Source organism: Neoarius graeffei, chromosome 28 (assembly GCF_027579695.1).
Source record: "Neoarius graeffei isolate fNeoGra1 chromosome 28, fNeoGra1.pri, whole genome shotgun sequence".
Lineage (NCBI taxonomy): Eukaryota > Metazoa > Chordata > Actinopteri > Siluriformes > Ariidae > Neoarius > Neoarius graeffei.
In genome coordinates this window covers 45,385,199-45,411,012 of record NC_083596.1, presented here as the reverse complement: position 1 = coordinate 45,411,012, position 25,814 = coordinate 45,385,199, and the positions used below count along the sequence as shown (strand labels likewise).

The window sequence follows — 25,814 nt, the reverse complement described above, 5'->3', positions numbered from 1 at the left end:
TTTACAACAGCCTGTAAACGTCTGGGGACTGAGGAGACAAGTTGCTCAAGTTTAGGGATAGGAATGTTAACCCATTCTTGTCTAATGTAGGATTCTAGTTGCTCAACTGTCTTAGGTCTTTTTTGTCGTATCTTCCATTTCATGATGCGCCAAATGTTTTCTATGGGTGAAAGATCTGGACTGCAGGCTGGCAAGATCTGGACCCTTCTTCTACGCAGCCACGATGCTGTAATTGATGCAGTATGTGGTTTGGCATTGTCATGTTGGAAAATGCAAGGTCTTCCCTGAAAGAGACGTCATCTGGATGGGAGCATATGTTGCTCTAGAACCTGGATATACCTTTCAGCATTGATGGTGTCTTTCCAGATGTGTAAGCTGCCCATGCCACACGCACTAATGCAACCCCATACCATCAGAGATGCGGGCTTCTGAACTGAGCGCTGATAACAACTTGAGTCGTCCTTCTCCTCTTTAGCCCGAATGACATGGGGTCCCTGATTTCCATAGAGAACTTCAAATTTTGATTCGTCTGACCACAGAACAGTTTTCCACTTTGCCACAGTCCATTTTAAATGAGCCTTGGCCCAGAGAAGACGTCTGCACTTCTGGATCATGTTTAGATACGGCTTCTTCTTTGAACTATAGAGTTTTAGCTGGCAACGGCGGATGGCACGGTGAATTGTGTTCACAGATAATGTTCTCTGGAAATATTCCTGAGCCCATTTTGTGATTTCCAATACAGAAGCATGCCTGTATGTGATGCAGTGCCGTCTAAGGGCCCGAAGATCACAGGCACCCAGTATGGTTTTCCGGCCTTGACCCTTACGCTCAGAGATTCTTCCAGATTCTCTGAATCTTTAGATGATATTATGCACTGTAGATGATGATATGTTCAAACTCTTTGCAATTTTACACTGTCGAACTCCTTTCTGATATTGCTCCACTATTTGTCAGCGCAGAATTACGGGGATTGGTGATCATCTTCCCATCTTTACTTCTGAGAGCTGCTGCCAATCCAAGATGCTCTTTTTATACCCAGTCATGTTAATGACCTATTGCCAATTGACCTAATGAGTTGCAATTTGGTCCTCCAGCTGTTCCTTTTTTGTACCTTTAACTTTTCCAGCCACTTATTGCCCCTGTCCCAACTTTTTTGAGATGTGTTGCTGTCATGAAATTTCAAATGAGCCAATATTTGGCATGAAATTTCAAAATGTCTCCCTTTCGACATTTGATATGTTGTCTATGTTCTATTGTGAATACAATATCAGTTTTTGAGATTTGTAAATTATTGCATTCTGTTTTTATTTACAATTTGTACTTTGTCCCAACTTTTTTGGAATCGGGGTTGTATATACAATGATTCCTGTATACATATATTGCACCTGAGTTAAGGATACAGTATACATGGTAAGACAGTGTACCACAGTTATACAGTGGCATTGTACAGCTCGACTGCAGCAGGTAGGAATGATTTCCCGCATCTCTCAGTTGTACAGCGTGAAAGAATCAGCCGTTTACTGAACGTGCTCCTGTGGCTGATCAGCTCCTCATGTAGAGGGTGGGAAGGACAGTCTAAGATCGTTTTTATTTTGGACAGTGGCCTTTTCTCCAACACCACTGTCAGAGAGTCCAGTTCCATGCCTTCAACATGGCCGGCTTTCCTGATGATCTTATTGAGTCTGTTAGTGTCCTTCACCTTCAAGCCGCTGCCCCAGCAGACGACAGCGTACAGGATGGCACTGGCCACCACAGACTCATAGAACATCCACAGCATCGTTTGGTAGATGTTGAAGGACCTCAGCCGTCTCAGAAAATAGAGACGGCTCTGGCCCTTTTTGTATACCGTGTCCATGTTTTTGGACCAGTCCACTTTATTATCCAAGTACACCCCCAGGTACTTATATTCCTTCACCACATCCACACTGACCCCTTGGATGTTAACAGGGTTCACTGGAGCCCTGATTCTCTTCAGATCGACCACCAGTTCTTTCGTCTTCGTCATGTTGAGCTGTAGGTGGTTCTTCCTGCTCCATATGACAAAGTTGTCCACCACCGTCCTGTACTCGCTGTCATCACCACCAGTAATATGTCCAACCACTGCAGAGTCATCAGAAAATTTCTGGAGGTGGCAGGTCTCCATGCAGTCATTGAAATCAGTGGTGTAGAAAGTGAAAAGAAAAGGAGAAAGGACAGTCCCTTGCAGAGCCCCGGTGTTGCTGATCACTCTGTCTGACACACAGCACTGCAAGCGCATGTACTGTGGTCTGCCAGTCAAATAATTCACAAACCAGGACACCAGGGGGACACCCACCTGCATCGCTGTCAACTTCTCACCCAGCAAAGCCGGCCGGATCTGCTCCAGGATGAGTCTCTCAAGGGTCTTCATGATGTGTGACATCAATGCCACGGGCCTGTAGTCTTTGAGGTCACTGGGACGTGGCTTGTTCGGTACAGGGACGAGGCATGATGTCTTCCACAGCACGGGGACCCTCTGAAGACCCAGGCTCATGTTGAAGACATGCTGAAGTACTCCACTTAGCTGGAGGGCACAGGTCTTCAGGACCCTGGGGCTAACACCATCCGGGCCTGCTGATTTTCCTGCATGGAGTCTCTTCAGCTGTCTTCTCACTTGCTCCTCGCTGATGATCGGTGTGGGGGAGGGATGAAGGTGATTCTTGGGGGGGGGTGCTCAGCCAGGGGGTCTGTTGAGGAGGTGTGAGCGAGGTCATGAAATGGGGATGAGGTTGGGCAAGAAGAGGCAGGGGAGGGGAGAGAATGTGAAGTGTGTGGTTGTAGCCATCCCGCAGAAGAGTGGTGGTGGTGGGTTGGGGCCACGCCATCAAATCTGTTGAAGTAAAGGTTCAGCTCATTCGCCCTTTCCACATTGCCATCCACTTCTTCACTGTTGGTTGGCTTGTAACCAGTGATGGTCTTTATTCCACTCCACACCTCTCTCATGTTGTTCTGTTGGAGTTTCCACTCCAATTTCCTCTTGTACTTTTCCTTGGCCTCCCTGATCATTGCTCTCAGTTCATGCTGTACTTCTCGTACCTCCTCCTTGTTGCCCGCTCTGAAAGCCCTCTTCTTCTCATTTAAGAGGGCTTTGATGTCCTTCGTTACCCATGGCTTGTTGTTGGGGTAACAGCTGACAGTCCTAGCTGGGACAATGGTGTCCACACAGAAGTTGATGTATCCCGTGATGCACTCTGTGAGCCCATCAATGTCGTCTCCATGGGGCTCATACAGTGTCTGCCAGTCTGTCACCTCAAAGCATCCCTGCAGTGTCTCACTGGCCTCGTCTGTCCATCTCCTCACTATCTTTGATGTGGTGGGCAGTCTCTTCACCAGAGGCACATAGCAGAGGGAGAGGTAAATCAGGTTGTGGTCTGACCTGCCCAGTGGGGGGAGGGGGGAAGAGCTTTAAGCCTCTTTAAAGTGCATATCACGGGTAAATTCAGGAGCAAGATCAATGTAATTCTCCTATTTTATATTAAACTTTGGTCAAATATCTGTCACATTTTGCATTTTGTGCAATTTTTTTACCTTGCACAATACCAGAAAAATTCAGTTGAAATCAATCCATCTGAGGCGAATTGGTCCGCCTCTGAAAAAACTTGGCATTTGGATTTCCCGGCAAACATTGATTTTCGTGACGTCACGTGCAGGACGCCTCCTTCTGAATCCTACGTCAGCGCTGGTTTGTTTATGAGAAAACGACCTGGTGGTTTTCTGCAAATTTCTTCAACGTTATCACGTAATTATTAAAATGGTTAACAGATGTATCATAGGAGGGTGTAGCAACACCAATCTTGATGGGATTAGCACTCATCGTTTCCCAAAAGACCGGACAATGAGAGAGAAATGGGAGCGCTTCGTGCGAGGCTCCTGGAAGCCAAGGACCAAAGCAGAGCTGAGAAAAAAAACAAGAAAATCGGCGATTCACAAGTTGACTGTTGCCAGGGTAGGAAATAAGAGAGACTATACTCTAAATTAGGCATTCCTGTGTTTGTGTGGTACACGGATAATGTTATTTATTGACACACACAAAGGTAAACAACACGAAAGCGCTGGGTGATAATACACTTACTTGGATTAGATTAGGTAGAACTTTAGTGATCCCTTTTGGAGGGTTCCCTCAGGGAAATTAAAAACCTACAGTCCACAGCCTGGTAAAAAGCAGCCAAAGTAGAGTCTAAAGTAGCGTGTTTAAAGTCCCCAGAAATGATGATAAATGCCTCAGGGTGCTTTGTCTGCAGCCTTGCTGTGACAGAGTGAATCCCCTCACATGCAGCGACTGTGTCTGCCCTCGGAGGGATGTAAACACAGATGGTGATGCTAGCAGCTCCAAGTCTGGGCAACATAAGACTGTCTTTACAGAGAAATGTCCCGGGTTACACCAGCGGTTTGTCACGTTAATGATGAGTCCCCCATCTTTGCCTTTCCCGCATGCTTTAGTGTCCCTGTCGGCTCTCACAGCAGTGAATCCCCGCAGGTCCACGCTAGCATCCGGTACAAGGTGTGTTAGCCATGTCTCCGTAAAATTAATAATCTGCTCTCCCGGTAAATCCGCTGGTTGTTCAGCGCGGATAGCTCATCAACCTTATTCGACAGCGAGTTCACATTCCCCATGATACCGGAGGGAATGGATGGTTTGTAGCGCTGCCGGTTGTCCGCTAGCCTAGCCTTTAGCTTAGCCCCGGCTTTGCAGCCCCTGAGTTTCCTCCTCAGCTTGGCCGGGATGGGGTGTCGTATCCTGGCTCGTCCCATTGTTTTCAGGGCCAGCAGCTCCTCTCTCGAATAAGCGAGAAAACTGGCTCCTGGTTACGTGTTAAAGTTAAAAATATGCATGGGATATGAAGAAAAGCACACTATGTCTTCGTAAGAAGAGCAGAAAAGTAAAAAGGTGGAAAAAAAAGAGGTTTAAAGAGCTAAAAACTACAGAGCTACTGGAGAGGCAGTCGTCTCACACAGCACCCAAGGTCACATTTTCTTTACATTTTACTTCACATGTATCAAGGGATCTGCGTGTCAGGGCTTGAGATCTTGGGACCTGTCAAACACATTAAATGTATCTACAACCCTGCTTAGCCGATTCCATGTGTGTAGCTTATGAAATCTTTCTCCTACAGTAGTCAGTACTCTTCTAAATGAAATATATAAATACATAATAGTAATTAGAAAAAATATGATTTATGTAACAATAGATAGATGATCATTGATACATGAATCCATGGGTTTTGAAGCTGAAGGTGACAATTCCATATTTCAATGCAAAATCGCTAGCTACTAAACTTGGTTTACACAGGCTGTGCACTGAAACCGTGCAAGCTCTCGGAGCCTGCTGGCAGTTCCGCAGGTGACGTCACGAATCTGGCTCCAGACTCCCTTGGGATTTTTCCAGACGCGTTTTGTTATTTTATTTTGTTTCTGCTGTAGACAGATGGCCTTGTGTAAAATTACCCTTCTGGATGAGTGTGTAAAGGGACATACTTTCATATAAAAAAAAAAACGAAATTGGTCCAGGATATGCATTTTCAACCTTCCACTTTCCCCCTGATGAAGTCCTTTGTTGTGTTGGCAGTGTGTTTTGGGTCTCTGACTTGCTGCATGATGAAGTTCCTTCCAATTAGATTGGATGCATTTCTAAATCAAATAAATTAGCAGACAAAATATTTCTGTAGACCACCATCATGAGTTACATCATTAATAGATAACTGAGCCCATTTCAGAAATAGCCATGCAAGCCCAAGCCATGACACCACGTCCACTGTGCTTGACTGATGAGCTCGCATTGTATGAACATGTTCAAATCAAATCTGAACTTCAGGATTCTAGTAATTCCTGTATCTTTGTTGTTCACTGAATATTTTAATGGATATATCAGTTTTAACTTGTTTTGTTTTATTAGATGCAAAAATCAGCCATCAACTTCAAAGGTAACATTTATATATCTGTATATATAATATTAGCTGGAATTATTTTTCAAAAATTAAGGTTATGATGAATGTAAAACAGTTACGAGACTTGATTTTGCTTTTTAGAATGGGGCCGTAAAATCAGGGGTAATGAACAAGGACCTTCCTCTCAGGTGAGTATGCAAACATACAGGTTACTAAGAATAACAAAACACTATCACAATTTATTACTTTTTCTCCTGTCCTCCTCTGTGTTGACAGTTATTTCTTGCTCCTTTTTTTTTCCTTTCAGAAAAGTACTGTAGAACAGATTTTAGTGAACTCAGTCAATTAGCAATCAAAATACGTGGTCCAATCAGCTTATTTACTAGATTTCTTTGAGGCAAAATCATTTGTTTCTGTGAGATTTTATGTTTTTATTTCTAAGTATATCTGTGATTTTTGTACTCCGATACCCCATTCCATTCCAGATTTTGTCACCCTGTGCCATTATGGTAACCTCCACTGTTCTAGGAAGGCTTTCCACTAGGTTTGGGAGTGTGGGATTTGTGCTCATTCAGCTAGAAGAGCATTAGTGAGGTCAGGCACTGATGTTGGGTGAGGAGGCCTGGGGTGCGGTCAGTGTTCCAGTTCATCCCAAAGGTGTTTAGTTAGGTTGAGGTCAGGGCTGTGGAGGCCACTTGAGGTCTTCCACTCCAAACTTTGCAAACCATGTCTTCATGGAGATTGCTTTGTGCACAGGGGCACTGTCATGCTGGAACAGACAAGGAAGAAACAGCACAAATAATCTGTGCAATTGTGTGCTTCCAACAATAGTCTGGCAAAGAACCACATATGGGTCTGGTCAGGTGTCTGCATATTTTTGGCCATGTAGTATATTTATTGAAACAGAATGTGCTTTTATTTAAAAATACTTGTAGTGTGTGTGTGTGTGTTATATATATATATATATATATATATATATATATATATATATATATATATATATATATATAATGATGCATTATTATAGAACATTCATTAAAAATAACTTCTATGTCAACAGCCATGTGACCCAGGGGACAGTCAGGCCAATCAGAAGATACCTGAATATGAACATGCTTCTGGTAAGTGTTTGAACTTGGTAAGTTGTTTTACTGGTGATCTGCTTTCATGACCATAGCACACATGCACAAATAAGGCACAAGTCTACAATGTTGTGTATTCTTGGTATTTTTGTGACACTTGGTACAGGGGATTATGTGGCTTAGATTGCATGTTTGTCAAAAAGGGGTTGGGTTTGGATGAATATATTTTCAGGAGGCGTGGTGAGGTGTGCTGCTGAGATAACCAATCAAATAATTCTCTTTCAGCCAAGTGTATTCTGTGACCTAATTGTACTGAAATAGGTTGTGCCTTGTAATGATAGCCAGCTTGCTGATGCAACTTATAGGAAATGTCTTTTCATAGATTTTATGTTGATATCATATGATAATATAATTTAAATGCACAGATGTGAATACAAGTGGTGCGTTTTTATTTTCAACACCAGCAGTCCAAAATACCAAATCACTTAAAAACATACAAGGGGTCCAATGTAGTGATGTCAACCAAATGCAGAGAGCAAAAGCATGGACGATAAAATGAGCAGAAGGTCATTAATGAACATGGACAGAATAATACAGCCTTAGAAGTCATGTTTATAGAGCACTAAATTCTATACATTACAAGATGCATTCTATATTGTACAGTTTAGGCATTTCATGAAAACTCATTCATTCAATCTCAGTGCATGAGCTGGATTTAAAAGTTTTCAGAATGTGCATGCTTTTTTACCAACAGAAAAACTTGACATAGCGATTACACAATTGGAAACATTTGAAAAGGAAGAAGTTGAAAAGAAAATGGAGTCACTTCTGAATGCAGGTAAGTGGTCAGACTAGTAATTTTATTGGAAGGTGTTTTATTGCTAACACACACACATGAGGGATCCACAGGTGATATTTTTAAGACTACATGGAAAGCTCATCCTCTGCTAAAATTTGATTAAAATGTGGTAATTAAAATGTTTCCTCATGTAAACAGTTATAGTCTATATTATAGATCACGCAAGCTGAAATACAATACTTTAATGAATCACAATATCAAATATTCATCTCGGTGCAATATAACACTGTTCATACATTTTAAAGCAAACTGTTTTCGGTGGACAGCACAGCCTCTGGGGAAATGTCCATCAAAGACACTTACGTTCACTTTCGGTTTTGATAAGAATATGATGATGGAATGAAAGAAATTTGTTTGCCATTTGTTTAGACTCCGATATCAGGGGTATTTTTTTCTTAAGTCCTGTCTCCAGTGAAAATTCTCCTCTGACTGAAAGTCAGAATTCATCACAAAAATAGAAATGACATTTCTTGCTTTGTTGTAGATTTTTGAGTTAATTCTTGCAACTAAACTGAGGCTGATGTTGCTGGAGGACTGGATCTGCTTGCACTTTACTTGAGTGTTTACATTTTATGCCGCTTTGTACTTCTGCTCCACTCTGTCAAAGGGGCAAATATTGTACTTTTTAAAAACCCCATTACGTTTGTCTGACAGCTGTAGTTACTATTTCCTTTTAAGATTACAATTTTTATACGCTTCCTTTCCAGGGAAGCCATGTGTGATTGGTGATTTTGAATTTGAATGTTTGCGATAAACTGAAGGATTAAATGTTCCTTTATGGTTAGAGAAATTATCCTACTTCTTGGGCTAAATTAACTATTTTTAAAAACCCTCTTTAAAAAAAACCTACTTTTAAAAACCCACTTTATTATCTCATCTCATCTCATTATCTCTAGCCGCTTTATCCTTCTACAGGGTCGCAGGCAAGCTGGAGCCTATCCCAGCTGACTACGGGCGAAAGGCGGGGTACACCCTGGACAAGTCGCCAGGTCATCACAGGGCTGACACATAGACACAGACAACCATTTACACTCACATTCACACCTACGGTCAATTTAGAGTCACCAGTTAACCTAACCTGCATGTCTTTGGACTGTGGGGGAAACCGGAGCACCCGGAGGAAACCCACGCGGACATGGGGAGAACATGCAAACTCCACACAGAAAGGCCCTCGCCGGCCCCGGGGCTCGAACCCAGGACCTTCTTGCTGTGAGGCGACAGCGCTAACCAATACACCACCGTGCCGCCCCACTTTATTATTTAAAGTGGAAATGCTAAGAGATTATTTGTCTTTATTCAAAGGAAAGATGACCACAACAGTATCGTTAGGGAAGAAGTACTTCATTCTTCTAACTGGAAAGACATTGAAGTCTGATGAACACTTCGTAACTCGGCTCAAAAATGAAGCAAACTGGCTGGAGAAGGTGGAGACAGTGAGTGCGTGTGATTTCATTCTGGCTTTCTGCCCTGTCGTTTCACAAGCTGGAACTGACATTGAAGCAGCCGTGAAAAAGCTTCATGATACTTCAGGTAGTTGACCATCTTTTCAAAATTATTTGCTGTTTAAACTCATTTTAGTGTGTGTGTGTGTGTTAAATAATATTTGCATGTTTTTTTTTCTCTCCCCCAAAGCCACAAAACCTGCTGTTCTGGTGGTGCTCCATCACACGTTTGATCCAGAGTATGTTGCACCAGACAGCAGCAGAGCTGTAAACACAACGAATATAATCACCTTCGACTGTCTGTTCCATGAAGATCAGGGATTACTGCAGTGCAAGAAAAATGATGACATCTTTAAACACATTAAAATGCAGACAGAACCACCGGTATTTAATTAATCTTTGAATCAAAGCATTTTAATGAATCTTTACTGTGTCTTTATACTTTGAATTCCCATGAATAAGGGGTGATGTTTATTCTTTAAAAAAGACACAGAACTAAAAATGAATGCATGTAAAAACAGTGATTTACAGTGAAGTGATATTTACACCTAGAACTATTCATGAAGCAATGTGACATCTTATTAGCATTTATATATAATCATAATAGTATATAATGTACGATCGTACCTTAACATCACCAATAAACTACTCACAGTGCAAATGCAACAGCATAACAGTAACCATACAACAACATACTGCTCAGCAACTAAGGAGGGAAAACGCAGAGCTTAAATAGGGTGAATAAAACGGGTGTGGGTAAACACAGGAAGTGAGGCAGACGATAAAGGAAGGAATTCAACAACGTGCGTGTGGGGATGTGGGCTCAGGCCTCGGTCACATTGTGGTGCTTTCAGAACTGTTGTGCATGGCGTCAGTTCCAGAATTTGATCAGAGTTTTGTCTGCAGTCAGCTTCTTTATATTTTCGTATAGCTTCAAGGTATGCCTTAGGGATTTTCCTCTGTTTAACAGTTACAGACGAGCCTGGGTGTTTGCAATTTGTGGCCTGGCCAGAATGGGGGTGGGATGCCTCAGAATTGAGATTTAAGTCCAATAGTCCAAATCCAAACAGGAAGTAGGAGTTCCGAGTAGAGGGACGTGTCCCTAAGTGATTTAAACAGTGTTCACTGGGTACATATTGCAGATGATGTTGGTTCTCTGGCTGCATAAGCATACATCCATGGCAGGATGGGTTAAGTGTTGACCAGTCTCAATATCAGTCTGAGGATCAGTAAAGCCAGTGTCTGAGTATTTTTTATCCAGTCTTAAACCTTCCACTTTTCCCCTGATGAAGTCCTTTGTTGTGTTGGCAGTGTGTTTTGGGTCTCTGACTTGCTGCATGATGAAGTTCCTCCCAATTAGATTGGATGCATTTCTAAATCAAATAAATGGGCAGCCAGAATGTTTCTGTAGACTTCTGTAGACCACCATCATGAGTTACATCATTAGTAGAAAACTGAGCCCATTTCAACAGTAGCCATGCAAGCCCAAGCCATGACACCACGTCCACTGTGCTTGACTGATGAGCTCGCATTGTATGAATATGTTCAAATCAAATCTGAACTTCAGGATTCTAGTAATTCCTGTATCTATGTTGTTCACTGAATATTTCAATGGATATATCTGTTTTAACTTGTTTTATTTTATTAGATGCAAAAAGAATTAATGTTCTTGAAAGGTAACATTTATATATCAATATGTATATATAATATTAACTATAATTTTTTTTTCAAAAATTAAGGTTATGATGAATGGAAAAGAGTTAATAGACTTGATTTTGCTTTTTAGGATTATCCAGAAGTGACAGTAGTAATGAGCAAGGACCTTCCTCCCAGGTGAGTATGAAAACACACAGGTTACTTAGAATAACAAAACATTGTCACAATTCATTACTTTGTCTCCTGTCCTCCTCTCTCTGAATCTGTGTTGACAGTTGTTTGTTGGTCTTTTTTTTTTCCCAGAAAAGTACTGTAGAACAGAAGTCAGTGAACTCAGTCAATTAGCAATGAAAATACGTGGTCCAGTATACTTATGTCATAGATTTGTTTAAGGCAAAATTATTTGTTTCTGTGAGATTTTATGTTTTTATTTCAAAGTATAGCTGTGGGTTTTATTTGTTTATTTTTTTACTCCAACAGCCCATTCCATTCCCAGTTTAGTTACCATTTGCCATTATGGTAACCTCCACTGTTCTAGGAAGGCTTTCCACTAGGTTTTGGAGTGTGGGATTCAGCTAGAAGAGCATTAGTGAGGTCAGGCACTGATGTTGGGTGAGGAGGCCTGGGGTGCAGTCAGTGTTCCAGTTCATCCCAAAGGTGTTTAGTGAGGTTGAGGTCAGGGCTGTGCAGGCCACTTGAGGTCTTCCACTCCAAACTTTGCAAACCATGTCTTCATGGAGATTGCTTTGTGCACAGGGACACTGTCATGCTGAAATAGACAAAGAACAAACAGAACAAATAATCTGTGCAATTGTGTGCTTTCCACAACAGTTTGGCGAGGAACCACATATGGGTGTGGTCAGGTGTCTGCATATTTTTGGCCATGTAGTATATTGATTGAAGTAGAATGTGTTTTAATTTAAAAACACACACACACACACACTATATATATATATATATATATATATATATATATATATATATATATAATGATGCATTATTATAGAACATTCATTAAAAATGATTACGATGTCAACACCCACGTGACCCAGGGGAAAGTCAGGCCAATCAGAAGATACCTGAATATGAACTTGCTTCTGGTAAGTGTTTGAACTTGGTAGGTTGTTTTACTGGTGATCTGCTTCCATGACCATAGCACACATGCACAAATAAGGCACAAGTCTACAATGTTGTGTATTCTTGGTATTTTTGTGACACTTGGTACAGGAGATTATTTAATCCCCTATTATTTAATTCTTCCTTGGACATTTCAGTTCTGTAATTTTCAAACTTCTTTGAGCTTTTGAACCAGTCTAAAGAAATTTTAATGCTTCAAGATGAAGAATGTAAACAAACTGGTGAAATGACAGTAGCAATTTGTGAAAAGCGTGATTATAATAATAATTCTTGAAAAATTAAAAAAGATTTGTTCTTACCATCATCAAATACTTTCATTCCATATTTTGTTGCTTTTTTTGTATTTTTTGGGGTTTTGTTTTTGAGTAGAGCTTTTATTTCATCCTCAGTTGGTTCAGCAACATTTGCTGCCATTTTGTTTTTCTCTACTCACGGTATAGACCCTTTTCAGTCACGTGACCTTCGTAAACGCGACCACCATTTTGGACATGTAGCGGACTTCGGCTCGAATTGGTTTGAATGCGAGGAAGGCGACAAACGGAGAACATACAAGAAAAAGGAGCGAGATGCAGAAAACACCTTCGCTATCCAGCGACGTAGGGCATTTACAGGGTGAGCAGAGGGAGAAATAACAACAGTAACGACACATTAGCAACGCCGTACAGAAATAACGGTTTATGGCACAGACCCTTTCGGTTCTCGCTCATCTAGCTGCTACAATGACTGCTTAGACTGCAACAATAATACCTAACACACATTTAAGTATCCGTCGTAAAGACGTGAAACTCGTCGAATGATGAGTGTGTTCATTGATAAGCTAACACAATCTAAAAGTAGACATACCATCACACTGCCCTGGCGCTGTGTACAGTTTACCTTCTATGGTTTGTGCACTCACTATTTGCCATTACTTTCTCCAACCGTTGTTACAGATTACAGGGAACAGCCTGGATTTAAGAGACAAATACATGTTCCTCTTGTTTTGAACACTTATTTGTAGGCAGTGCTTTAATTTGTAAAGTGGGAGGTCCCGGAGCGCAGAGGATGAGCGGCTCCGGTGCGGAAAAAAGGGGGCGGGGCGCTGCGCTTCTGGGCATGTTTTGTAATAACACTGCAAATTAAGTTCATCTGCAGATATTTTGTGGATGTCGTTTCATGAGAGAAATCACCAACAAGGCAGATATCAAAATCAGACATTAACACTAAATAAACTTGCATTTTTTATTTAATTATTTGGGTTGTTTTTTTTTTTTTTGTTACATAGTCAAAAGAGGTGTCGGATCACTGGATCCAGTGTAAATAGCTGCCGGAGCCAACGCCCGAGGTTCCGGCGCGCGCTCCGGCTTGCTCCCCCTCAAATTAAGCGCTGTTTGTAGGACACTGCCTCTGATCTGTCCTACAGTCTACCAACAGCAAAGGAACACAACGCTAGCTAATGTCGTTAGCTAATAGCTACTACAGAAGAACAAAGAGGTTACAATGGGTTATTTTAGCCTATTTGGTTACACACTCGCCGCCACAGAATGTTAACAGCAATGTAATGCCTTTTCTGGCTAATTTTATTCGTCTTACCTCCAACAAAGTGGTCACTGCACAAGCGCTGGTATGCCGAGGGCTGCCAATCTGTTAATTTTTTTTAATGGCCGCTATCCATCTTCTCCGTCGGGATCCGATAAAATGATAACCCTTGCCTTGTGTGTTGATGGTTACTACATCCAGGTGCACAACAATATAGTGGCATGATGGAAGTCTTGCTGAAAATAAACACTTTCTTTGCTGCCGTTCCTCAATGCTGGCTGTGGTAAACTACTGGTAGTACATGTCCAAAATGGCGGCTGCGTTTGTCGTGACGTCACGTGAAAAGGGTCCATTTGAGCTGATAGCCTAGTAGTAGCGTAGCCAATCAGAACATGCCATTGCTCATATCCAGTGACTGTAGATAGAATAATAGCTAATATATTATTGGACACATTTAAGTGCCTAATCTCTGACTAGGTAGGTTATGTTGACATCCATCATCTGTACCACTTATCCAAGAGGCAGGGTTCACCTTGGGCAGGTCTTCAGTCTATCACAGAGACAAACAACCATTCAAACTCACATTCACACATATGGGCAATTTAGAGTAGCCAGTAGACTGAATCCACATGTTTTTGGACTGTGGGAGGAAACCGGAGGAACCCATGCAGGGACAGGAGACCATAGTCAGCCGTCAGGTTCGAACCCAGAACCTTCTTGCTGTGAGGCGACAGCGCTAATCACAGCACCACCTAGATTATGTTAATAAAATAAAAATTTCTCTTTGTTTTCACAACTATTTTAACTATTATACATTTGGTTGTAGTTCAGTATAGCTGTCCATCTGGTTTTGAACCTGAGTGTAATCAGTTTTAAGAAAGTATGCAATCATTTACAAATTGGGATGCAAAAATATCCAGTTTTGCGAGTGGTCGAGTGTGAGCGAGAAACAAGTACAGACAGTTTGAATCCTGTACACTGAACACCTGTACAGTATATTCTGCTCAGCTTCAAATGTATTAAAATGGCAGTATGATAATTAAAAGCATTGAGTGTTCTGAAAAAGTGAAAATGCTTGTTATTGATATGTTTACTTTCTTCTTTTAGGAGCCATGGTTTCCTTGGTCAGGTAATCCATGTAATGTATCTATTTTAAATGATTATAGTTTCTGCACATTTAGAAGGGATCACAATAAAAATGTGCTGTTGTTGCTATTAATTTGTTATTATTTAACTATTCCAATAGTTTCAGGTTGGTTGCCGTCTTGGCCTTTTCCTGCTGGATGCACTACGGTAACACTCTGACTTTAATATTGTAATAATAAAATATATTGGAAAAACTATCTACAAAACAACTAAAATAATCTGTCTAAGAATCTGTTTTATGGATTTGTAGCATGTGGGGAGCAAATTATTGCATTATTCTCTTTGAGAATGAATTCATAAAAGCCGCAAAACATGATTTTAGTACTTCTTTTTACTGTTCATTATTTTCCATGTGAAGCCACTCTTTCTGAATTTATAGTTATCATATGTCGTTTAGTAATATAATCATTTTAATACCAAAGGAAAATAAAAGCTTAAAAGCTCTGTTTTGTTGGTCATCATTCTTGACGCAGTGTTGGAGCTAAAGGGCAGAAAACTAATGATACTAACGATCATTCTGAAAGCATGCACACTTATGAGTGATGGATAAGCATGACCCAGTCATTTTAGCAACAGTGTAAAATTTTGCAGTTGAATGATATTATTAATGATAATCACAGTACAATCTTAGGAATCTGATTTGTTCAAGAGACGTGTGCATTACATTTTACTTTATACTTTTGATTAAAAAATGTGTCTTGTACTTTTTTGTAGGTCACAAATCAGCAAGAAGACAAGACAGAAAAGATGCAGGCGCTGAAGACGAATGAGAATGACTGTATGTATTCAGTATGTCTGAACTTTAAGTCAGCAGTTGGTAAACAGTGATTTAAAAAGTGTGTTCTGAGGGTTTTGGTGGGTCATTATTATTATTATTATTATTATTATTATTATTACACACAGACTGTTTAAGTGGTCAGGTGAATGAAACAGATTTAATCCAAAACTTAATAACGTAACAAAAGCTTGGCCTTTGAATGCTGTCAACTTTGGTCTTAAGTGTTAATTGTCAGATCATATTCATAAATAATGATCATAAATTAGGCCATAAATCTGTTAAATCTGTGCTGATTTACAACCCTGATTCCAAAAAAGTTGGGACAAAGTGCAAATTGTAAATAAAAACGGAATGCAATGATGTGGAAGTTTCAAAATTCCATATTTTATTCAGAATAGAACATAGATGACATATCAATTGCTTAAACTGAGAAAATGCATAATTTAAAGAGAAAAATTAGGTGATTTTAAATTTCATTACAACAACACATCTCAAAAAAGTTGGGACAAGGCCATGTTTACCACTGTGAGACATCCCCTTTTCTCTTTACAACAGTCTGTAAACGTCTGGGACTGAGGAGACAAGTTGCTCAAGTTTAGGGATAGGAATGTTAACCCATTCTTGTCTAATGAAGGGTTCTAGTTGCTCAACTGTCTTAGGCCTTTTTTGTCGTATCTTCCGTTTTATGATGCGCCAAATGTTTTCTATGGGTGAAAGATCTGGACTGCAGGCTGGCCAGTTCAGCACCGGGACCCTTCTTCTACGCAGCCATGATGCTGTAATTGATGCAGTATGTGGTTTGGCATTGTCATGTTGGAAAATGCAAGGTCTTGCCTGAAAGAGATGTCGTCTGGATGGGAGCATATGTTGCTCTAGAACCTGGATATACCTTTCAGCATTGATGGTGTCTTTCCAGATGTGTAAGCTGCCCATGCCACACGCACTAATGCAACTCCATACCATCAGAGATGCAGGCTTCTGAACTGAGCGCTGATAACAACTTGGGTCGTCCTTCTCCTCTTTAGTCCAAATGACACGGCGTCCCTGATTTCCATAAAGAACTTCACATTTTGATTCGTCTGACCACAGAACAGTTTTCCACTTTGCCACAGTCCATTTTAAATGAGCCTTGGCCCAGAGAAGACGTCTGCGCTTCTGGATCATGTTTAGATACGGCTTCTTCTTTGAACTATAGAGTTTTAGCTGGCAACGGCGGATGGCACGGTAAATTGTGTTCACAGATAATGTTCTCTGGAAATATTCCTGAGCCCGTTTTGTGATTTCCAATACAGAAGCATGCCTGTATGTTATGCAGTGCTGTCTAAGGGCCCGAAGATCACGGGCACCCAGTTTGGTTTTCTGGCCTTGACTCTTATGCACAGAGATTCTTCCAGATTCTCTGAATCTTTAGATGATATTATGCACTGTAGATGATATGTTCAAACTCTTTGCAATTTTACACTGTCGAACTCCTTTCTGATATTGCTCCACTATTTGTCGACGCAGAATTAGGGGGATTGGTGATCCTCTTCCCATCTTTACTTCTGAGAGCCGCTGCCACTCCAAGATGCTCTTTTTATACCCACTCATGTTAATGACCTATTGCCAATTGACCTAATGAGTTGCAATTTGGTCCTCCAGCTGTTCCTTTTTTGTACCTTTAACTTTTCCAGCCTCTAATTGCCCCTGTCCCAACTTTTTTGAGATGTGTTGCTGTCATGAAATTTCAAATGAGCCAATATTTGGCATGAAATTTCAAAATGTCTCACTTTCAACATTTGATATGTTGTTTATGTTCTATTGTGAATACAATATCAGTTTTTGAGATTTGTAAATTATTGCATTCCGTTTTTATTTACAATTTGTACTTTGTCCCAACTTTTTTGGAATCAGGGTTGTAATTCGAGTAATTATTAATGTCAGTGAAATTAATTTTATTTTTAGAGATGCTGTTTAATTTTAAACTAGCTATATAACCAAATGTGAAGGTGCTGATTTCAAAAATACTGTCCAAAAATTTCCTGGACCTCAAGTTTTTAAGATAGAGGCATATTTAATATATCTGCTGTATTTCTAAATGTCAGCTTTCTACAAAATACAGAAAATTACAGATATTCCCTTATAAAATATTTTTAAATGTTCATATAGAATATTAAATATTGATTAAAATAAGGCAGAACTTAGGTATAATAGCATAGTAAATAGTTAAAAGGGATATTACCTAAAAAATATATGCAATATGAAACAGAAATCTGATACAAGTCCTATACATATATTTCATTAAATATTACAGCACCCTCACAACAATGACTCTAACAGTGCTACCTCTTCTGCTGGACTTTTTTTCCCCTCTTCCCCACATCTTATTCTTTTTTATATTTGTATATGTACAGTGGGGCTAAAAAGTATTTAGTCAGCCACCAATTGTGCAAGTTCTCCCACATAAAAAGATGAGAGAGGCCTGTAATTTTCATCATAGGTACACTTCAACTATGAGACACAGAATGGGGGGAAAGAATCCAGGAAATCACATTGTAGGATTTTTAATGAATTAATTGGTAAATTCCTCAGTAAAATAAGTATTTGGTCACCTACAAACAAGCAAGATTTCTGGCTCTCACAGACCTGTAACTTCTTCTTTAAGAGGCTCCTCTGTCCTCCACTCTTTACCTGTATTAATGGCACCTGTTTGAACTCGTTATCAGTATAAAAGACACCTGTCCACAACCTCAAACAGTCACACTCCAAACTCCACTATGGCCAAGACCAAAGAGCTGTCAAAGGACACCAGAAACAAAATTGTAGACCTGCACCAGGCTGGGAAGACTGAATCTGTAATAGGTAAGCAGCTTGGTGTGAAGAAATTAACTGTGGGAGCAATTATTAGAAAATGGAAGACATACAAGACCATTGATAATCTCCCTTGATCTGGGGCTCCACACAAGATCTCACCCCGTGGGGTCAAAATGATCACAAGAACGGTGAGCAAAAATCCCAGAACCACATGGGGGGACCTAGTGAATGACCTGCAGAGAGCTGGGACCAAAGTAACAAAGGCTACCATCAGTAACACACTACGCCGCCAGGGACTCAAATCCTGCAGTGCCAGACGTGTCCTCCTGCTTAAGCCAGTACATGTCCAGGCCTGTCTGAAGTTTGCTAGAGAGCATTTGGATGATCCATAAGAGGACTGGGAGAATGTCATATGGTCAGATGAAACCAAAATAGAACTTTTTGGTAAAAACTCAACTTGTCGTGTTTGGAGGAGAAAGAATGCTGAGTTGCATCCAAAGAACACCATACCTACTGTGAACCATGGGGTGGAAACATCATGCTTTGGGGCTGTTTTTCTGCAAAGGGACCCGACTGATCCGTGTAAAGGAAAAAATGAATGGGGCCATGTATCGTGATATTTTGAGTGAAAACCTCTTTCCATCAGCAAGGGCATTGAAGATGAAACGTGGTTGGGTCTTTCAGCATGACAGTGATCCCAAACACACCGCCCGGGCAACGAAGGAGTGGCTTCATAAGAAGCATTTCAAGGTCCTGGAGTGGCCTAGCCAGTCTCCAGATCTCAACCCCATAGAAAATCTTTGGAGGGAGTTGAAAGTCCGTGTTGCCCAGCAACAGCCCCAAAACATCACTGCTCTAGAGGAGATCTGCATGGAGGAATGGGCCAAAATACCAGCAACAGTGTGTGAAAACCTTGTGAAGACTTACAGAAAACGTTTGACCTCTGTTATTGCCGACAAAGGGTATATAATAAAGTATTGAGATGAACTTTTGTTATTGACCAAATACTTATTTTCCACCATAATTTGCAAATAAATTGTTTAAAAATCAGACTGTGATTTTCTGGATTTTTTTTTCTCATTTTGTCTCTCATAGTTGAGGTATACCTATGATGAAAATTACAGGCCTCTCTCATCTTTTTAAGTGGGAGAACTTGCACAATTGGTGACTGACTAAATAATTTAATTTATCTATAAGTTTTTCTCTAATCTAATCTAATCTTTAAACAAATATGGGGTGAATTTCCTCTTCTTAGACTTCCGTGAGTGGGTTGCACTGGGACAGTGTCTCTGCAGGTCTGGAGCTTCAGTAGATGATTATAATCAGGGTTAGGGTTAACCCTAACCCTACCCTTATATCCACAGGGCTTGGCTAAACTGTGACAAGTTAAGACTTTCTCATAGATCTGTCTTTATTGTAACTCTCACCTCGCTCACTAAAAATGCCTTTAAATCAGTCACACAGATAACACATTTTGTCACTAAATGTGACGTGCTAGAAACTGACATTTTTCCTGAAATCAGCACCCAAAAATTAGTGTAAAACGTCCTTCACCTTTGAGTTAGCAAAAATGATGCAGGGCGGTGTAATATGCTTAAAAAAAAGAATAAATAAATTAAATAAGTTTAAGTGTTATTAGTATTATAGGATTAATACTGTATTTGAATATAGATTAGTGTTAATGTGAGACATCAGCAGGTTGTCTGGTCACTATTTTAATGTTTTTCCACAAGAAAAAGATAGAACACTGAGAAAATAGAACACACAGCAGAAAAACTAATCACGATGTGATTTCATAATCCTACTGCTAGCACCACAGATAACATGTATTTACTCCCCCCCCCCCCCCCCAATACGCCTTTTCATTTCAAATTATGCATAAAAAAATTCTGTATTTTCCAGTTTCTGAAGTCAGGTTGGTGGTGTTGGGGAAAAAGGACTCTGGGAAAAATTCAGCAAAAAACACCATCCTGGGCAAACAGGAGAGCGGCCAGGCTGCTGCATCTACAGCTGCATCTCAATCCACCCAGCACAGTGACAGCGCACAGGGGGAGGTGGCTGGGAGGAAGGTGACTGTAGTCGACACTCCTGACTGGTTCTTTTCTCGACTGTCTTGGGAGAAACTAAGAGAAGACATGGAACACTGTGTCCAACTGTCTCAGCCAGGACCTCATGCCTTCCTCCTGGTCATACCTGTAAAACATTCAGAAGAAAAAGTAGTTGATATCAAAGAGGAATTGAATGTGATGGAAAAGATTTTTGGAGAGCACTGTTTCAGACACACCATGATACTTTTCACTATTACTGATGAAAGTCAGAAGAGTGAGAAATCAATCCAATCAGGAGACCAGAGATTTGTAGAGAAATATGGGAACAGGTTTCACTTTCTTAACATTCAGGATAGTGGAGATGGTTCTCAGGTCTTTGAGCTGCTTGAGAAGATAAAGAAAATGGTGGATGGAAGCAGCGAGAAATTCTACAGCAATGAGATTTATCTGAAGACTCTAGCTTGGATGAGAAAGATTAAGATGAGTGAGATGCTAGAGAACCTTGATGACCCAGCAACTGAAGTGATGACAAACATGAAACAAGAGAAGTTAAATATGGAGGCAGAGAGAAGCAACATGAAGACTTCCTTACATGAACTCTGGAGAAGTGTTTTGAGTTCTCGTATGCAAGAAGAGATTGAACAAAAGGACGGAAAGCTTGAGGAAATGAAAAGACAGCTTGAGGAGAAGGACAGAAAGCTTGAGGAAATGAAAAGACAGCTTGAGGAGAAGGACAGACAGCTTGAGGAATTCAAGAAGGATGCATTTTATATCCTTTAGGATGCATAAATTAGCTTCTAAATCCTCTTTACAGTAGCCCAAGATTTCAGTACACTTTTCCCTTTCCCAGTTAAATATTTGTCCTGTGTAATGCTAAATAATCTAAAATAGAATGCAGTGTTATATGTAGTAGAGAATGAGTAATCAAAGTATTAGACTATTAAAGTAGAGAATGCTACCAGCTCAGCCCTGAATGCCCTACCTGATTTTCCAATTGTGATTAGTCACACTCTCGCACACACTTTCAGAGATGTCTAAACAAAGCAGCCAATAAGACCAGACATGATAGAATAAGGAATGAAGAAATAAGGAGAATAGTGGGCACAAGATCAATCCATGATCACGTTCAACAACAACGTATCAAATGGTTTGGCCGTCTCAGTAGGATGTGAATCCATCATCATGCTTTTAGAGCCTACAACAAAAGGAGCTCAGAGACCTGAGCTTGAGGGTGGCCTCGCAAATGCTGAATTGATGGCGTGAGGGAAACCCTCAGAACCTATGACCTGTCTACTACAGAAGCTGCCCACCATGCCCTTGACCGGTGTCTCCAACTCCCTGTGACACCTCAAAGTACAAGCAGAAGATAAAAGATGATGATTAGTCACTGTCCTACTTGTTAGATTGCATGAATGAACACACACGCGCACCTTCATTTGTCTATTGTGTTGTAAAATCTTGCATATCTATATACACACAAGTTCCATTTTTCAAAACTGTCTCCCAGTCCAGTGGTGTACTAATTTATCTCCTACTTTCCTCGCTCTAACCCAAGTGATACAGTATGATATTGATTGGCTCTTGCATAAGTTGAAATAAACAGAAGTTGTGGAAAGCTGTTTGTAAATATTTACTTTGGTATGTTCCAGTAAATTTGCAGTTATGACCTGAATTATGGTGAAAGCATCATGCTCCAAATGTATAACTTCATCTTTCTTTAATGTCACTTCATCAGTTTAATGACCAAGCAAACACTATGGGAGAGAAAGCCAACAATTTAACTTCTCATTCTGGAAACCACACAAACTTACAACTATAAGTGGTTAATGCATGTTATACTACAGCACTGATGATTCTTCAGTTCTGACTGGGCAGCTTATTGGATGATTCTTGATTATATTTTTTCTATAACTGTCATTTCTGTCATAACTACAGTATTTCACAGACTTGAACGATGTACACCAACTGGCCACTTTAATAGGAACTTGTTCTTGACTCTCAGATTCCTGTTCTTGGCTGCAGGAGTGGAACCCAATGTGGTCTTCTGCTGTTCCATGCTGAGATGCTTTTCTGCTTACCGTGGTTGTAAAGAGTGATTATATGAGTTAGTATATCCTTCCTGGCAGCTCAAACCAATCTGGCCATTTCCTCTGCCCTCTCTTATCAACAAGGTGCTTGTTTCCACCCACAGAACTGTCGCTCACTCAGTGTTTTTTGTAACATTTTGCGTAAACTTTAGAAACTGTTGTGTGTGAAACCCCCAGGAGATCAGCAGTTTCTGAAATATTCAAACCAGTCCATCTGTCTCAAATCAACACCCATGCCACAGTGAAAGTCACACTTTGAGATCACAATTTTTCCCATTCTGATGTTTGAACATTGTGAACATTAACTGAAGCTCTTGATTTCTATCTGCATGATTTGATGCAATGTGCTGCTGTCAAGGGATTGGCGGATTAGAGAACTACATCAAACAGCAGGCGTGTGCATCAGTTGCCCCCTAAAAATGAAAAGTTCCTCCGATCATGATGCATTTTTGTTTTTATGTTCCTTTTGGTAAGAAAACACACTGGGTGAAATATTTTGACAAAATTCAAAAGTGTAATGGTGGCACTAGGAGCTCAAAGTTATGGAAAAAGCTGCTATTTTATGACTTTTATGACAAAATTTCGATCACTTTTCATGAAACATTATGGCACCTTATAGAGTAGACCAAATATCTTAGATACACATTTGTAGTATATATTCTAAATATATTATCAAGCACAGTTTGAGTTTTAGCTGTTCATTGAATCATTGTTCAACTACTTTTAAACAATACAAATGTATTATGAATCACATTAATGCTTCTCAATCCCTTGCAAAGGTTCTTAACATGATCTCTGGGTCACAAGAAATCAATAAATGGAGTCCAGCATTGTGATTCAAACCTTACGCGAAAACATAAAATAAGCGTTTTTTGGCAAAAAATGAACCTCATGGTGCCACCATTAGACTTTTGAATATGGTCAAAAAATTTTATAGGATGTCTTTATTGGTGAAAAGGAACACCCAAACAAAAATGCATCAGATTTTATGAAAGTGAAGGCAACTGATGCAGCCTAATATTATATATCTCCATTATCTGTAGCCGCTTATCCTGTTCTACAGGGTCGCAGGCAAGCTGGAGCCTATAGCTAGGTCACAACTGGACGTACGATTTTTTGGCTGTGCGATTTTTGGCGTTTCCCAAATCGCTGTGGTTTTTTTTTTGTTCGTGGAGAAAGACGCACGTTGGCCGTAAGTTTGTCTTGCAACCTGAAAAAAAGTAAGCGCCCGTAGATTTTGTTTGACATGACAAAGAACCTCTGCGGCCAATCTATGGCTCGAAAATCAGCATGTCACACGCGCGCCCTCCGTGCGTTTCTTGCACGTAGATCGGCCGTAGGAGCACGTACGGCCGGTTGTGACCGAGGCTTATCCCAGCTGACTATGGGCGAGAGGCAGGGTACACCCTGGACAAGTCGCCAGGTCATCGCAGGGCTAACACATAGAGACACAACCATTCACACCTACGGTCAATTTAGAGTCCCCAGTTAACCTAACCTGCATGTCTTTGGACTGTGGAGGAAACCGGAGCACCCGGAGGAAACCCACGTGGACACGGGGAGAACATGCAAACTCCACACAGAAAGGCTGGGCTCGAACCCAGGACCTTCTTGCTGTGAGGCACACACACATTTTATATATATATATATATATATATATATATATATATATATATATATATAGTGATGAAAGGGGGGAAAAAAGTCAAGAAACACTTTTCTTAGGGCAAATTTGATCGGATACGACGCTTTAACATATAAACCAAATCCACACGGTGTGAGTGGTAAGATTGCGGCCAGATGGCTTCACTCGTCTCTCCAGCGGGGAACAGGCTCTGAGCTCTCCAGGAAACAAAGTGAAACCGGAAATGGGCTCCGTCCTGCTGAGCCTCTCGCTGACCGTTTGCGCAGCTTGAGGCGCTTTGATGGCGTAAAGTAACAGAATAAACACCACGAGAAAGCAGAAACACGGCACTGCTCTGTTCGTTGCGCCTCAAAAATCATTTTGGCTCACTTTCTGACTCTGACGTGTTTCCCCCGCCCCGAGCGCAGCCACTTCCGGTAAGTGTTTTTCTGATTCACAGAAATTTCAGAGATACTACTTCTGATCCGGTTCATTTAAATAAAATATAACGCCAGTACAACATATTAAGTTAAATTATGCAATTAAGTTGTAAGAAGCCATTTTGTAAAATATATTAATTAACATAATATATAATAAAAACCACCAACAAGGCTGACTTTCCAAACTCGAACAGAGTCAAACACAATCCAACAAAATGTTCCTGACGCGTGAAGTCACAAAACAAAATGGAGGAGAGCAGCAATGAAAACAAAGTGATGCAAGCTCAGTGGCATGCAGTGTTTCTGTTCTCTTCTGTTCAGTATTATAGTCTATTTAGATTAGATTAGATAGAACTTTATTGATCCCTTTGGGAGGGCTCCCTCAGGGAAATTAAAATTCCAGGAGCATCATTACAGGATAAACAGAGAATAGAAAAAAGAGAGTCAAGTCATTTATTTGTATAGCACATTTAAAACAACAGTAGTTGACCCAGGGTGGCACGGTGGTGTAGTGGTTAGCGCTGTCGCCTCACAGCAAGAAGGTCCGGGTTCGAGTAGGGGTGGGCGATACTGGGAATTTGGGTATTTACTTGGTATCGGATCGATACCCATAGAGGGCTAGTATTGCTGATACTTTTTACTTGAAATGTTATGATCATTGAATGATTTTGCCTTTAGTTGATTATGATAAAACACAGGACAAAGATTTTAGGCAAATAAAAATGTTTTTTTTTATTAACTAACAACAATATAAAACAATGTAACAGTATATTAATATTAAAATAATTCCCTTATCACCTTCTGCTACACAAAATTTTTTATGAAAAAAAAGTCACTAGTGCAAAATAAAAAAGCAACAATGTAACAAAAATATAAATATAACAATGTCAACAACACCACAAAAAATACCTTTCATTGCACGCAAATATTTGTGAAAAATAAAGTCAGTAATAAAGTAACAAAGTCAGTAGTGCAAAATAAGTAAACAAAAGCAACAATGTAATAAATATACACTACTGTTCAAAAGTTTGGGGTCACTTTGAAATGTCCTTATTTTTGAAAGAAAGGCACTGTTCTTTTCAGTGAAGATCACTTTAAACTAATCAGAAATCCGTTCTATACATTGCTAATGTGGTAAATGACTATTCTAGCTGCAAATGTCTGGTTTTTGGTGCAATATCTCCATAGGTGTATAGAGGCCCATTTCCAGCAACCATCACTCCAGTGTTCTAATGGTACAATGTGTTTGCTCATTGCCTCAGAAGGCTAATGGATGATTAGAAAACCCTTGTACAATCATG

General features: G+C 40.3%; 2 protein-coding genes across 5 annotated transcripts in view; both read left to right on the top strand.

Annotated features, from left to right (window-relative positions):
- LOC132875721 (uncharacterized) overlaps nucleotides 1-21,977 on the top strand; it is a 46,042-nt gene extending 24,065 nt beyond the window's left edge. For 2 of the 4 annotated variants that reach the window (XM_060912721.1, XM_060912722.1), the window contains exons 6-16: nucleotides 5,912-5,939; nucleotides 6,045-6,091; nucleotides 6,964-7,024; nucleotides 7,740-7,823; nucleotides 9,147-9,374; nucleotides 9,477-9,670; nucleotides 10,935-10,962; nucleotides 11,073-11,119; nucleotides 14,705-14,890; nucleotides 15,458-15,521; nucleotides 20,217-21,977. In XM_060912721.1, coding sequence (XP_060768704.1) covers nucleotides 5,912-5,939; nucleotides 6,045-6,091; nucleotides 6,964-7,024; nucleotides 7,740-7,823; nucleotides 9,147-9,374; nucleotides 9,477-9,670; nucleotides 10,935-10,962; nucleotides 11,073-11,119; nucleotides 14,705-14,890; nucleotides 15,458-15,521; nucleotides 20,217-21,142 — 1,893 coding nt within the window. In that variant the 3' untranslated portion in view covers nucleotides 21,143-21,977. The remainder of the gene's footprint in view (nucleotides 1-5,911; nucleotides 5,940-6,044; nucleotides 6,092-6,963; nucleotides 7,025-7,739; nucleotides 7,824-9,146; nucleotides 9,375-9,476; nucleotides 9,671-10,934; nucleotides 10,963-11,072; nucleotides 11,120-14,704; nucleotides 14,891-15,457; nucleotides 15,522-20,216) is intronic. The other 2 variants (XM_060912724.1, XM_060912723.1) reach the window with 2 other exon arrangements.
- Nucleotides 21,978-24,285: 2,308 nt separating this feature from the next.
- The window catches only part of LOC132875720 (interaptin-like), a 40,673-nt gene continuing 39,144 nt past the window's right edge, over nucleotides 24,286-25,814 (top strand). Inside the window, exon 1 of the mRNA XM_060912718.1 lies at nucleotides 24,286-24,510. The gene's annotated coding sequence lies outside the window, so the exon portion shown is untranslated. The remainder of the gene's footprint in view (nucleotides 24,511-25,814) is intronic.